Source organism: Mirounga angustirostris, unplaced genomic scaffold (genome assembly GCF_029215605.1).
Source record: "Mirounga angustirostris isolate CCGP_5_RB_7025 unplaced genomic scaffold, mMirAng1.0.hap1 SCAF_1, whole genome shotgun sequence".
NCBI lineage: Eukaryota > Metazoa > Chordata > Mammalia > Carnivora > Phocidae > Mirounga > Mirounga angustirostris.
In genome coordinates this window covers 67,741,969-67,754,425 of record NW_026991709.1, presented here as the reverse complement: position 1 = coordinate 67,754,425, position 12,457 = coordinate 67,741,969, and the positions used below count along the sequence as shown (strand labels likewise).

General features: G+C 45.8%; 1 protein-coding gene across 4 annotated transcripts in view; it reads left to right on the top strand.

The window, feature by feature from the left end:
- The window catches only part of MYLK (myosin light chain kinase), a 176,209-nt gene that overhangs the window by 40,695 nt on the left and 123,057 nt on the right, over positions 1 to 12,457 (top strand). For all 4 annotated transcript variants that reach the window (XM_064571010.1, XM_045903007.3, XM_045903006.3 and 1 more), the window contains exon 3: positions 5,036 to 5,243. In XM_064571010.1, the coding sequence (XP_064427080.1) occupies positions 5,036 to 5,243 (208 nt within the window). The remainder of the gene's footprint in view (positions 1 to 5,035; positions 5,244 to 12,457) is intronic.

The following is a 12,457-nucleotide window of genomic DNA, read 5'->3' as shown; positions in this document are numbered from 1 at the left end:
TCTCAAATATGACAGGTAGGTGTCATATTGCCACTGAGTAAGCTGCCCACTTTCTCCTCATCATCCAACACATGCAGAATGAGCCCCCATTCCCTTTAAAGGCCTTTTGAGGACATAAAGGTTTTTGAGGACATTTTATGGAGCTGGAACACAGTTTTACTATTTTAAATTATTATAGGGGTTATGGTTACTGTATCTTTATTTTTATGACAAGTTGTTGGTTATGCTCTTGGTTTATTTGATCCCAGGCTTTTGTTCAAGAACACAACCTCCAATTAAATGTGGTTACTGTGGCAAAAATACGATTCTCCTTAGAATGACCCTCTGTGGGGCTGTTGCCAAAAACTCATTATGGTGAAAAGTCAAGGCTGCCTGTTCGTGTCCATGAGCATGTCTCCTTGTGGTCACTTGGTTTTCCTGTATGGAGGATTAGAGGGTACGAAGGCTGTGGGCTGGACCCAGAGGAGACTGGAGGGAGAAACGGGAAGCTAAGTGGGTCACCATTCAGAAGCATACTACCTCGGTATACTGCCCAAGGCCCCCTGATGGAAGGGGCCTTAGCTCTCAGGAGCTGTTTTCTCTTCAGTGAAAGAAGGAATTACAATCTGAAGGGGCTAGGAAGCCTTGCCAGTCCCAGGACTCCTGCACACGTACGGCACTAATCCAGTCTATTTTAGACTGTTCAGGTTGCTGGAACAGAAATACCATGGACTGGGGGGCTTAAACAACAGAAATTTATTTCTCACAGTTCTAGGGCCGGAAGTCCAAGATCAAGGCACGGCTAGATTCAGTATCTGGTGAGGGCTTGCTTCTTGGTTCATAGATGACTGTCTTGTTGCTGTGTCCTCACATGGGGGAAGGGGTGAGGGAGCTCTTCAGTGTCCCTTTTATAAGGGCACTAATCCCATTCATGAAGGTTCCAATTTCACAACCTAATCACCTCCCAAAGGCCCCATCCTAATACCTCCTAATACCATCACATTGGGAGTTAAATTTCAACTTACGAATTTTGGAAGGACACAAACATTTAGTCTAGAGCTCTGCCCTATTGTTACTCTGGGGGAACAACCCAAGGCTTGTGTATGGCATGGCCATATCTTTTATGAACCTTTTGACTTTTTCTCCAAGGGGGGAACAGACATTGCTTTAACCTAGAAGAGATTTAGGGTCTCTTCGGGAAAGACGCTTATCAGTGCTTTAGGTTGTACAGTATTTGTCTCACTAAAAACATGAATTTACAATGAGGAATAGAGAGACAACCACTCAACTTGGAGACCAAAATTGTGGTCCCAGATCTCCACTCGATCTGCCATTTACTGGCTAATCATCGACTTCTTTGGGCCTCTTTCCTCAGCTCTCTGGGTTCAGTAATATGATTGGCTTTGCTTGTCGTCACTGACACTGTAGGAGCCCCACCCAGACCCCCTTCACCAGGCCAGTATACCCATTCCCAGCAGCTGTGTTGGCTAAGGGTTCACAGATGGGGTTCCCTGAATCCCTGTTTCAGGTTCTGCTTCTGGGTACCCCAATCCAAGACCCTTTCCTCATAGGGTTGCAAGAATCAAATAAGATTCTATATGTGAAGGTCCTCTAAAAACTAAAATATCCGTGGGTTTTTAGTGTGGCCTTGGACCAGACTATAAAAATCCTAGCTGTGGCTTCTTGGCCGAAGGCCTGTGATGAAGGCAGATAAGGCACCCAGGGAAGGCAGAGCTGTTGTCTTGCATCCCAAGGAGGTGAGCCCAGGCTTCTTTCTCTTCCCCACCCAGGAGTGCAGGATAGTGGGCAGACAGTAAAAATGGGTTTCCATGAAGCTGATTGTCTTTAGGTATTATTAGGTAGTGGTTGAACAAGTTTTTCTCCTATTGGGAAGATAAGAATTGGAGCTGCAAATCATTTCAGACCTGGGAACTGAGTGAGGTCACAGAAATCCTTGCCTGTGCTTCAGACACAAGGTGCTACAAAAGTCACACAGCAAACTGCAGCTTTCTAAGAGGCACCAGTTTCAGCATATTTAAAAATCTAAAATGTATTTTAATGCAGCATTTCACAGGCAAATTGGCTGGGGGGAGGGGGTGGTGTAGAAAGCAAGAGGAAATTGAAAGGAAAGAGAGAGCTGAGTCCGTGAGGTCTAGAACACTTGCAATGTCCCCAGTTAATCATTGATGCCCCTGGGCCTGTGGGCCAAGGGAGTCGCCTTGCTGCAGGGGGCCAGAGTACTAGCTAATGGAATGCTAACCATGCCTTTGGTGAAGTTAATGATTTATCTCCTCCCATTACAGTGCTCTACTCCCTTTCTCTGAAGCTCACAGAAGGCTGTGTAATCATCTTCTGGAGGTTAGGCTGGCCATGCCTAATGGGGCAGAGGAGAAGATAATGGTCATTTGCAAACTCCCTATAGGACCAGACTTTTAGTGGGCATCCTTTTATAGGAAAGAGTATTTTCCGTAGTAGTTTTCCAAAAATATGCTTTAACAAAGTAATTGTCTGATGTTCCTTTGTATGAACTTTTGCCAAGATAGCATCACAGGATGACATGATTTTATATGGGTACACATTTGTCACCATCAAAGATGCATGATGTTTATTTGTAGAGTGCTTTTATTTCCATTGCTAGATTTAAGTACCTTGAGGGCCTCAACAAATTAATGAATGTTTGTGCTGTGTGTTTATTATACATACTAATATAAAAGAAACATGGGGCGCCTGGGTGGCTCAGTCGGTTGGGCGTCTGACTCAGTTTTGGCTCAGGTCATGATCTCATGGGTTGTGGGATGGAGCCCACGTCGAGCTCCATGCTCAGTGCACAGTCTGCTTGAGATTCTCTCTCCCTCTACCCCGCCCCCAACTCTGCTTGCGCACGCTCTGGCTCTCAAATAAATCTTAAAAAAAAGGAAAAAGAAAACGTATTTTCATTTAAATTTTTTTCTATTTCACAAAGGCCAGATATGTTATTTGTAGAAATACCAGAAAATAATTGTTCAGTAAAGAAAAAGAGGAGAAACCCAGAGATAAACCACAGTTAACACTTTGTTTCATATTATATATAATAGATGTCAGAGCTTATCTGTCCAAGTGAATGTGGACCCCTCATCACGATCCACCTCAGAGAGGATATGAGTGCGCTGGTGACAAACGTTGTTGTCTCTTTCTGGGGGACATGACTTCAGAATCTCAGCGTTCCCTCACAGATATTCAATCTCTGTCATGAAGATGGCTTAAATTTTAACGGAAAAGGGATTTTTTCCCCCAGAATTTATAAATATGATGAACAATATTGATTTGAAGTTTTGATTTTTTTGTTTGCTGTTCTTTTTTTTTAACTGAGGCCAGACGACGAATTAGTGAGGATGGGGAGGTGGGCCTTGTGAGATTTATAAGGTGGCACTGATGGGGTGACTATGGAATAACCAAAGAGGGGATTGTTCACTTTGGGGGTTTCCCCCTGTGTTTCCAGGCTTCCTTCCCTAGGAAGACATCTGCAACCCGGGCTACTGAGAAGTGGGTTTGAGGGTGAGTAGGAGGTGGGATGCCTGGGAAAGGAAGTGAGCAGAGTCCAAAGATGACCCCTGAAATTGTTAGCACAGTTGTTTCTGGGTTGGTGTGCTTAGGGAGCTCACTGTGTTTGGATGCCAGGTTTGGATGCTCTCTCTCCTGTGCTGATATAGCATCTTCTCTGAGCTTGCTGGGGTGTGAGGAGGTCATTGAAGGTTTTCTTTGTAAAGTCAGTTTGGGGTCATCCAGCAAATTTTGGTTTTGTTTCATCCATATCCATTGTCTCTTGTCTTGCCGTGGATACATGGGTAAGAGCTATTGCTGCCACCATTTTATAATACAAACAACTACTTTCTCAGAAGACTTCTGTGATGTATGCTATGCATTTTCCAGTGCTAAAATCCCTTAATTCTGGGTCCCAGGCTGTGCATCAATGGGCCAGTCTGAACCCTGCTCCTTTGAAGATGAGTCCATTCTCATGGGCCTGTTGAGTTTCAGGGTTTAGAGGAAACTTCTTTCTCTGAAACCCAAGGTGATTCCTTTTCTTGGAATTTGCCTCTCTTAATTTTTCCCTCTTTGGGGAAATAGCTTCTCTCCAAACAAGTTACTGTAAGGCTCACATGTGTCAGGTACTTAGAAAAGGGCTTAACACTTAGTGCTCCACAGATGTTAGCTACGAACTAGTATTAGAGCGGTCTAAAGCTGCCCTGCTCCGTAAAAACATCAAGCAAAAGCCCACGTGGTGTTGTAACTTTTCTAGTACCTCATTAAAAAAGTAAGAAGAAACAGGTTAAATTAATTTTTACAATATATTCCACTTAACCCAACATGTCAAAAATAGGATCTTTCAACATGTAATCAATATTTTTAAATCATCAAGATAATTTTACGTTCTTTTTTTCATACTAAGTCTTCAACACCCAGTGTGTAATTTATACTAACAGTGCAGCTCAGTTAGGACTAGCCACACTTGGAGTGCCCCATCGCCCCGTGTGGCTGGCCTGGCTACCATCCCAGGCAACTCAAGTCTAGAACCTTTTTAGTTCTGGAGACCAGAAGTATCAGCATCATCTGAGACCTTGTTTGAACTGAAGAATCTCAGGCCTCACCCCAGACCTAGAGAAGCAGAATCTGCATTTTAACCAGTGATTTATTTGCATATCTGAATGGGAAGCACTGGTCTAGAATGGCCGTGCTCAGTCCTCACCCCCTGGGATTCTGATTTAATTGGTCCAAGGTAGGCGCTGGGCACTGGTATTTTTTTTAAGCTTCCTCTGGTGATTCTAATGTGCAACCAGGCTTGAGTCACTTGTGTAGTGGGCCCTGGAGCCAGGATGCCTGGCTCTGCCCCTTTTGACCTTTGAGATCTCAGGAAATCTACCGCAAGACTCTCTGTGCCTCAGTTTCTTCATGTTGTGAAAGTCGTATCTGCTTCAAGGAATGTAATGAGTTAATACGTGTAAAGCACTCAGAACCACACCTAGCACGTGGGAAGCACTCCTGAAATATAAGCACTCACCCTTTCTTCTTTTCCTTAAAGGTCCGGGGTTACCCAGAGCCCCACGTGACATGGCACCGAAATGGGCAACCCATCACCAGCGGGGGCCGCTTCCTGCTGGATTGTGGTGTCCGGGGAGCTTTCAGCCTTGTGATTCATGCTGTCTGTGAGGAAGACAAGGGAAAGTATACCTGTGAAGCCGCCAATGGTAGTGGTGCCCGCCAGGTGACAGTGGAGTTGACGGTGGAAGGTGAGTTTCAGGAAGTGAGAGCCGTGGGGGGAGACCAGCTGTCAGTTTCCCCAAGGCCTGCAGCTCCTGCGTCTGCCCTCTCTCGGGCAGAAGAGCAACCTGCAAGAGAAAGCACGGCCATCCCTGAACTTCAGGACCTCTCATCTAATGGGGGAAACGTGGTTCCTGCGAACAAGGGAAGCATCCCAGGAGACACTGTCCAGCTCACATCATCTCACTTTCCTGTTCCAGCCTTCCAATGGCTTCCCCTCACGCTGAGACTGAGACCCATCCCCCACTCTCGGCCAGGCCCCCTGCCCTTCCTTGAGCTAGCCGCAGGGCCTTGCCCTGCCATTCCCTGTCAAAGCAAGAGCTCTGTCCACAGCACTCACCTCCTTCACGTCTCTGCTCATGTGTCCCCTCCTTAGAGGACCCTTTCTGACCACCCCATAGCCAAGACTCTCCATCCTCCCACCCCCCCTGAATATTGTCTTCCAGCATTCATCACTGCTTCCCATTTTTTTAAATCTCTCCTCCACCCTCACCTTTAACTAGAAATGCTAGGAGGCAAGGGACTTGGTATCCTTTATGCTCTATCTCTAGCATCTAGAAAACTTCATGGCACAGGATAGATACTGAAATATTTGGAGAATGAATGAACAGTGTTTGTTATCATCATTATAAAGTAACTCAGAAAAATATATAGGAGCTAAATACACCATTTGACCATCGGTAAAACTGTTTCTTTTGCTGCTAGTGTATCTCCCACGTGCTGAAGCCCCTCCACTGGGGAGAACATTTCCAGTTCAGGCCACTGGCTGCCGCTTAAAGGCCTGATGTCCAAAAGGATGTGGGGCTTTGTCAGAGGTTCCCTCGACCCTTACAGGCCTTTCTAAGGGCTAATAAACCAGAAGTAAAGACTCCCATTCTCCCCTCTCAGGAGACAGTCTTCTGAACCTGGTTTTGGGGGCACTGTATATGAGGATTAAAGTAACCAGAGAAGGTTCCAGAAGGGGTGAAGTACACCTGGGCCAATGTTTTCCCTGCTTCCCTACATCATGGAAAGACAGACAGGCTGTTTCACGGAACAGAATGTGCATAGTTTGGATGCTTTCCCCAAATTCTTTAACTGAGTGACTCATTCCTTTTAATGACCTTCAACTGCCTGTGGGCTGGAGCATTCCAGATAGAAAGTGGCCCCTGATCAGAGTCTCTGAATGGCCCTCATCTAGGACAATTCTGGTACTGTGCTTTCTTCTATAGTTTTCAATATCCAAACTTTGAGTTGAGGCTCACAAATAAAAATTACTTTCCCCCCTGTATTAGTCAACTCAAGCTGTCGTAACAAAATAACTGCACACTACATGGCTTCAGTAACAGACACTTATATTCTCACAGTTCTGGAGGCTGGAAGTCTGAAGTCAGGGTCCAGCTGGGTCTGGTTTCTGGTGAGAGCTCTCTTCCTGGCTTGTAGATGGCCACTCTGTCCTCATATGGCATAGAGAGAGCTCCAGTGTCTCTTCCTCTTTTTATAAGGGCAACAGCTCTACTAGAGTAGGGCCCCGCTGTTATGACCTCATTGAACCTTTATCACTTTTTCCCAGGCCCCATCTCTGAAGACAGTCACACTGAAGGTTAGGGCTTCCACCTAGGAATTTGGGTGGGGACACAGAAATTCAGTCTGTAATACCTCTTTTCTGGCTTTCTGTTTATTGCCAGAGAAATGGGGTATTATGAGTCAGAGTTCCAGGGTTCTGGGCCCAACTTTTGCCAATCATATGTGTAACTTTAAACCTCTGGCCCTCTGTTTCTGCAGAGAAGGGTTTTAATTCAGTGGTCTCTATAGATGGCTAGCCTTTGTTTTCTGTGATCCATGTGAAAGGAATGGAATGGGTTAGGCATGCAGAGGAGGTATATAAAACCCAGGTAATATGAAATCTTTTTTTCAATTCCCATTATTGAGGAAGTTAGAGCTGATGACCTACTAAAATTTTTCCTGCTTTGCTGAGATGTGGGCAACAGGGAGGAAAGAAGGTGGGAGGGCTATAGAGGAATAAGGGGAGACAAAGACTCTCAACCCTGCGTCCTCTCCTTTGGTTTTAATTTGGGGAGACTCAGGCCCAGACCACTGAAGGTGTTTTGTCTTCTAATCCTAGGACCTAGAGAATGGCCTAAAGGCTGCAGCATCTTTAAATGTGAGTGGCCCTGTATACATTCTGCTTCTGCATCAAAGGCTGGTTTCCACTGGTGTGGGCTTAGGACCACCCCATAGACCATAGGCCTGGAAGGAAGTGGGGATTCTTACAAAGGGATCTAGCGGCCACCTGCCTTCTCACCAGCTCTGTGCTATGCTTCTTACTTGGAAAGAGCAGAGGCCCTAGAATTAAGAGTGTAATTCATATGTGAAGATTTTGCCCCCCTAGTGGTCAAGCTCAGAAGGCAGTGTTGGTACAGGGTCTTGGATTTTAGCTCCACTAATTTCTCGCTGTGGGGAACTTGACCTTTTGGAGCCTTATTTCCTTTTCTGTAAACTCGAACCCACAGCTGCCCCACAGGGGTGTGTAAGGATCAATGCAGCAGCAGCAAATGTAGGTACCCGGAAAGTGTGGCCTTGTAATATTTGAGCCTGCTACTAACATCCTGAGAACGACGTCCAGAGAGAAATCTTTGCATGGAGAATAGAGGAATATGCTCCCTCATCTGATTTCCCGTTTGGTAACCGGGACCAGGAAACATGTAACATCCTCCATGAGCACAAGTGCCTTAACGGTAGGACTGGTCATCGCCTTATGCAGTGGGATGCAGCCCTAGTGTGAGCCCCGGAAGGGCTCTCTGTGGCCAGTCCCGACACTCCCCCTCCTCCAGGGGGCTGGTCACAGAGACTTGGTACAGAGCAAAGAAGAGGCATGGCACCCGCCCTCTGGGAGCTTTCTTTCTAACGGAGGGGCCACAGTCCTGTCCTCCAGCACAACTGTCCACAGAAATATAATGTGAGCCATGTATATAGTCTTAAATTTTCTAGTAGCCACGTTTGAAAAACCAGGTGAAGTCAATTTTCGTAAGATATTTTACTTAACCCGGTATAACCAAGATACTGTCATTCCAACATTTAATCAACATAAAATTGTTAATGAGATATTTTGCATTCTTCAGCCTTTGGGATATATTTTGTACTTACAGCACATCTCAGTGCAGACTCGTCCTATTTCAAGAGCTCAGTGACCACATATGGCTAATGCCAATCATGTTAGAGAGCACAGCTCCAGAAGCTCCCACTGGAATAGGGATAAACAAGGCTTACACAGAGAAAAAAGAAAACCCACATAAATGAAGAAGGTGGGGAGTAGTCCCAGGTAATATGAAATCCACAGAGTGAGCCTAGAACTTGGGGTGCAGTGAGGGGTGGGGCTGAAGTGACAGATGTGCCCCAGACTTGCTGATCTGAGTCTGAGAAGGCCCTTTGTGTTCCGGGGACCAGGGAGTCACTTAAATCACTTCAAGTAATAGAGGGTTAATTTTAAGACTTGAGCTCAGGAGCCCAGGGTAAGCCAAACTGGCAGGCCCAGAGACGATCCAGGCCTCAGGATGGCTCATACTCACCTTACAGGATTGTTGAGTGCAAACGCAGGGACCCACGGATCCCCCTGGGAATCTTGTTAAAAATACAGATTCTGATTCCACTGGTCTGGAGTGGGGCTGAGTGTCTGCAGTTCTAACCAGTACCAGACGATGCCCATGCTTCTGGTCCCTGCATCACACTTCGAGTAGCAAGGAAGGATTAAATTACCGATGTGATATATTTAGCCTGATAGAGTGATTCTCAAATGTAAGCATGTATCAGAATCACCTGAAGGGCTTCTGAAACCACACACTGCTAGGCCTTGCCCCAGAGTTTCTGATTTAGTAGGTTGGGATGGGCTCAAGAATTTTCATTTCTAACAAGTCTCTTGGTGATGCAGATACTGCTGCACACGGGGACCAATGCTTTGAGAACCAGTGGGCTAGTGCTTATACTGACTGTTAGGGCACTCCAGGAAAGAGAATATATCATACATATATATGTAGAAAGAAATTCATTACAAGAAATTGGCTCACACGATTATGGAGGCTGACAAGTCCCAAGATCTGTCATCTGGAAGCTGGAGACCCAGGGGAGCCCATGGTGTAGTTCCAACCCAAGTTCAGACCTGGCCCAAGAAGAGCTGATGTTTCAGTGTAAGTCAACAGCAGAGGAAAAATCCATGTCCCCACTCAGAGGCAGTCAGGCAGGAGGAACTCCTCCTTATTTGGGGGAGGGTCAGCCTTTTCATTCTCTTCAGAATCAGTCAGTCTTCAACTGATTGGATGAGGCCCATCAACATTAGAGATGTCAATCTGTTTTACTTAGTCTACTGATTTCAGTGTTGATCTCATCCAAAAACACCCTCATACAGGGGCTCTTGGGTGGCTCAGTTTGTTAAGTATCTGACTCTTGGTTTCGGCTTGGGGCATGGTCTCGGGGTTGTGGGATCAAGCCCCAGGTCAGGCTCCACACTCAGGGTGGAGTCAGCTTGTCCCTCTCCCTCCCCCTCTGCCCCAACTACTTGCGCAGGCACTCTCTCTCTCTCAAATAAGTAAAACCTTAAAAAAAAAAAACCCTCATACAAACATCCAGAATGACATTTGACCAAACATCTAGGCAACCCATGGCTGAGTTAAATTGACACATAAAATTAACCATCACATAAAATAACCATTAGAATATTCCTGAATTATTTCATGGAATCTGACACATTTCTCCTTCTTGAGCTATCCATTAGGAATATCAGCTAGGTAACACAGAGCTGCTGTAAAAGTTAGCAGTGGTATGTGATATGGGCTGGAAAGGCAAAATGGGAACGTGTGCACACAGGTCACGAGAAAGCAGCCACAAAGCCAGGAAAAGATGTGCAGAGACCAAGTATGATGCAACCAGTCCTTCCTCCATGTTGCTGGCAAGATTGGGATTGGCCATCCTGACCACAGGTGCTACCGTGTTCCAATCTGCACGGTGCAGGGCAGGGTGATGAGCACAGAACGTGGCTGCCAGGTGCTTGCCCCTTTTGCAGGCCTGTGGTCATGGCAGGTGTCATTAGGGTGACCGTTTATCTGGTTTCTGCTTACTCTGCCAATGTCATAGAGCCTCCTTTGACTTTCAGAAGAGTCCCAGTTTGGATAATAATTTAAATGGTTATCCTAGCCATGCTTGACATGCCCAGTGCCCTGGGCAGTGAGAAAGCTATAACAGTGATGCTGTATTCTAGGAGAGGAGGAGTAGCAAGAGCAAAGGTTTCAGAGGACATGAAGAAAGTTTCTTTTCATCTCTGAAAAAGAAATTCCAGGCCATTAACCACTCTGCATTAGAATGCAATGAACAATTTTTTAAATTGTTTATCGTTATGTTAATCACCATATATTACATCATTAGTTTTTGATGTAGTGTTCCATGATTCATTGTTTGTGCATAACACCCAGGGCTCCATGCAGACCATGCCCTCTTTAATACCCACCACCAGGCTAACCCATCCTCCCACCCCCCTCGGCCCTCTAGAACCCTCAGTTTGTTTTTCAGCATCCATCATCTCTCATGGTTCGTCTCCCCCTCCGATTCTCCCCCCTTCATTCTTCCCCTCCTGCTATCTTCTTCTTCTTTTTTTTTTTTCTTAACATATATAGCATTATTTGTTCCAGAGGTACAGATCTGTGATTCAACAGTCTTACACAATTCACAGCGCTCACCATAGCACATACCCTCCCCAATGTCTATCACCCAGCCACTCCAGCAACCCTCAGTTTGTTTCCTGAGATTAAGAATTCCTCATACCAGTGAGGTCATATGATACATGTCGTTCTCTGATTGACTTATTTCACTCAGCATAACACCCTCCAGTTCCATCCACGTTGTTGCAAATGGCAAGATCTCATTCCTTTTGATGGCTGCATAATATTCCATTGTATATATATACCACATCTTCTTTATCCATTCATCTGTTGATGGACATCTTGGCTCTTTCCACAGTTTGGCTATTGTGGACATTGCTGCTATAAACATCGGGGTGCACGTACCCCTTCGGATCCCTACTTTTGTATCTTTGGGGTAAATACCCAGTAGTGCAATTGCTGGATCATAGGGTAGCTCTATTTTCAACTTTTTGAGGAACCTCCATACTGTTTTCCAGAGTGGTTGCACCAGCTTGCATTCCCACCAACAGTGTAGGAGGGTTCCCTTTCTCCGCATCCCCGCCAACATCTGTCATTTCCTGACTTGTTAATTTTAGCCATTCTGATTGGTGTGAGGTGGTATCTCATTGAGGTTTTGATTTGGATTTCCCTGATGCCAAGCAATGTTGAGCACTTTTTCATGTGTCTGTTGGCCATTTGGATGTCTTCTTTGCAGAAATGTCTGTTACAATGAACAATTTTTTTAAAGTAAATTTTAAAATAATGAATACATATTCACTGGGGAGTAGATTTGGCCAGGAGCTCCCTCCTCTTAGGGAGTTTCCTTTGAAATAAATAGGAGGGGCAAAAACCTAGTTCTCTGCACACACACACTCCTTTCTGGACCCGGCCTTGGCCATCATCACTCTTTCTTCTGTCTCTATTAGGTGCCCCATTCTTCCTGCAGAATCCTCCTCCTCCACCACTGTGGACTTCTTTCCGCAGCTTCCTCCCCTGGAGGTGATGGGTTCTGAGGCGGCCCACTTTTGTCCCTGCCACAAAACAAAGCTATGCGCCTCATCCTAGAATGTTTCCAGCGAGTGAAGAACAAATTCCTGCTTCCAATGCCCCGTTCACGGCTCTGCTCCTCTCTGTGTCAGGCACTGGTGACAGAGCGGAACAGTTCAGACAGGGTCCCTGCCCCCCGAGATCTACTTCGTACTGAGAAAGAGAGACTGTAACTAAGTAACAAGTGTAACGTTTGTAGTAGAATTAACAACTCCCTGACTATGTGTGAGATGTGAGGGCAAGAGGAAGAAGGACCTCACATCATGGGATTTAAGGGGGAAGAGTGGCCCTAGGAACTCGGAGTTAACTGAAGGGTTGAGTGTTTACCCCCCAGATCCCCATCTGTCCTCACTTGAGGGCTTCTTCCTGAGACAGGAACTCTCTGTCACTCTGGCTTGCCCTCTGTGTGACCAGAGTCTGCTGCTGAGACCAGAAATAAAGCCCCAGACAAAGAGTTATGGGCTTTTTGCACACACAGTTTAGAGTGA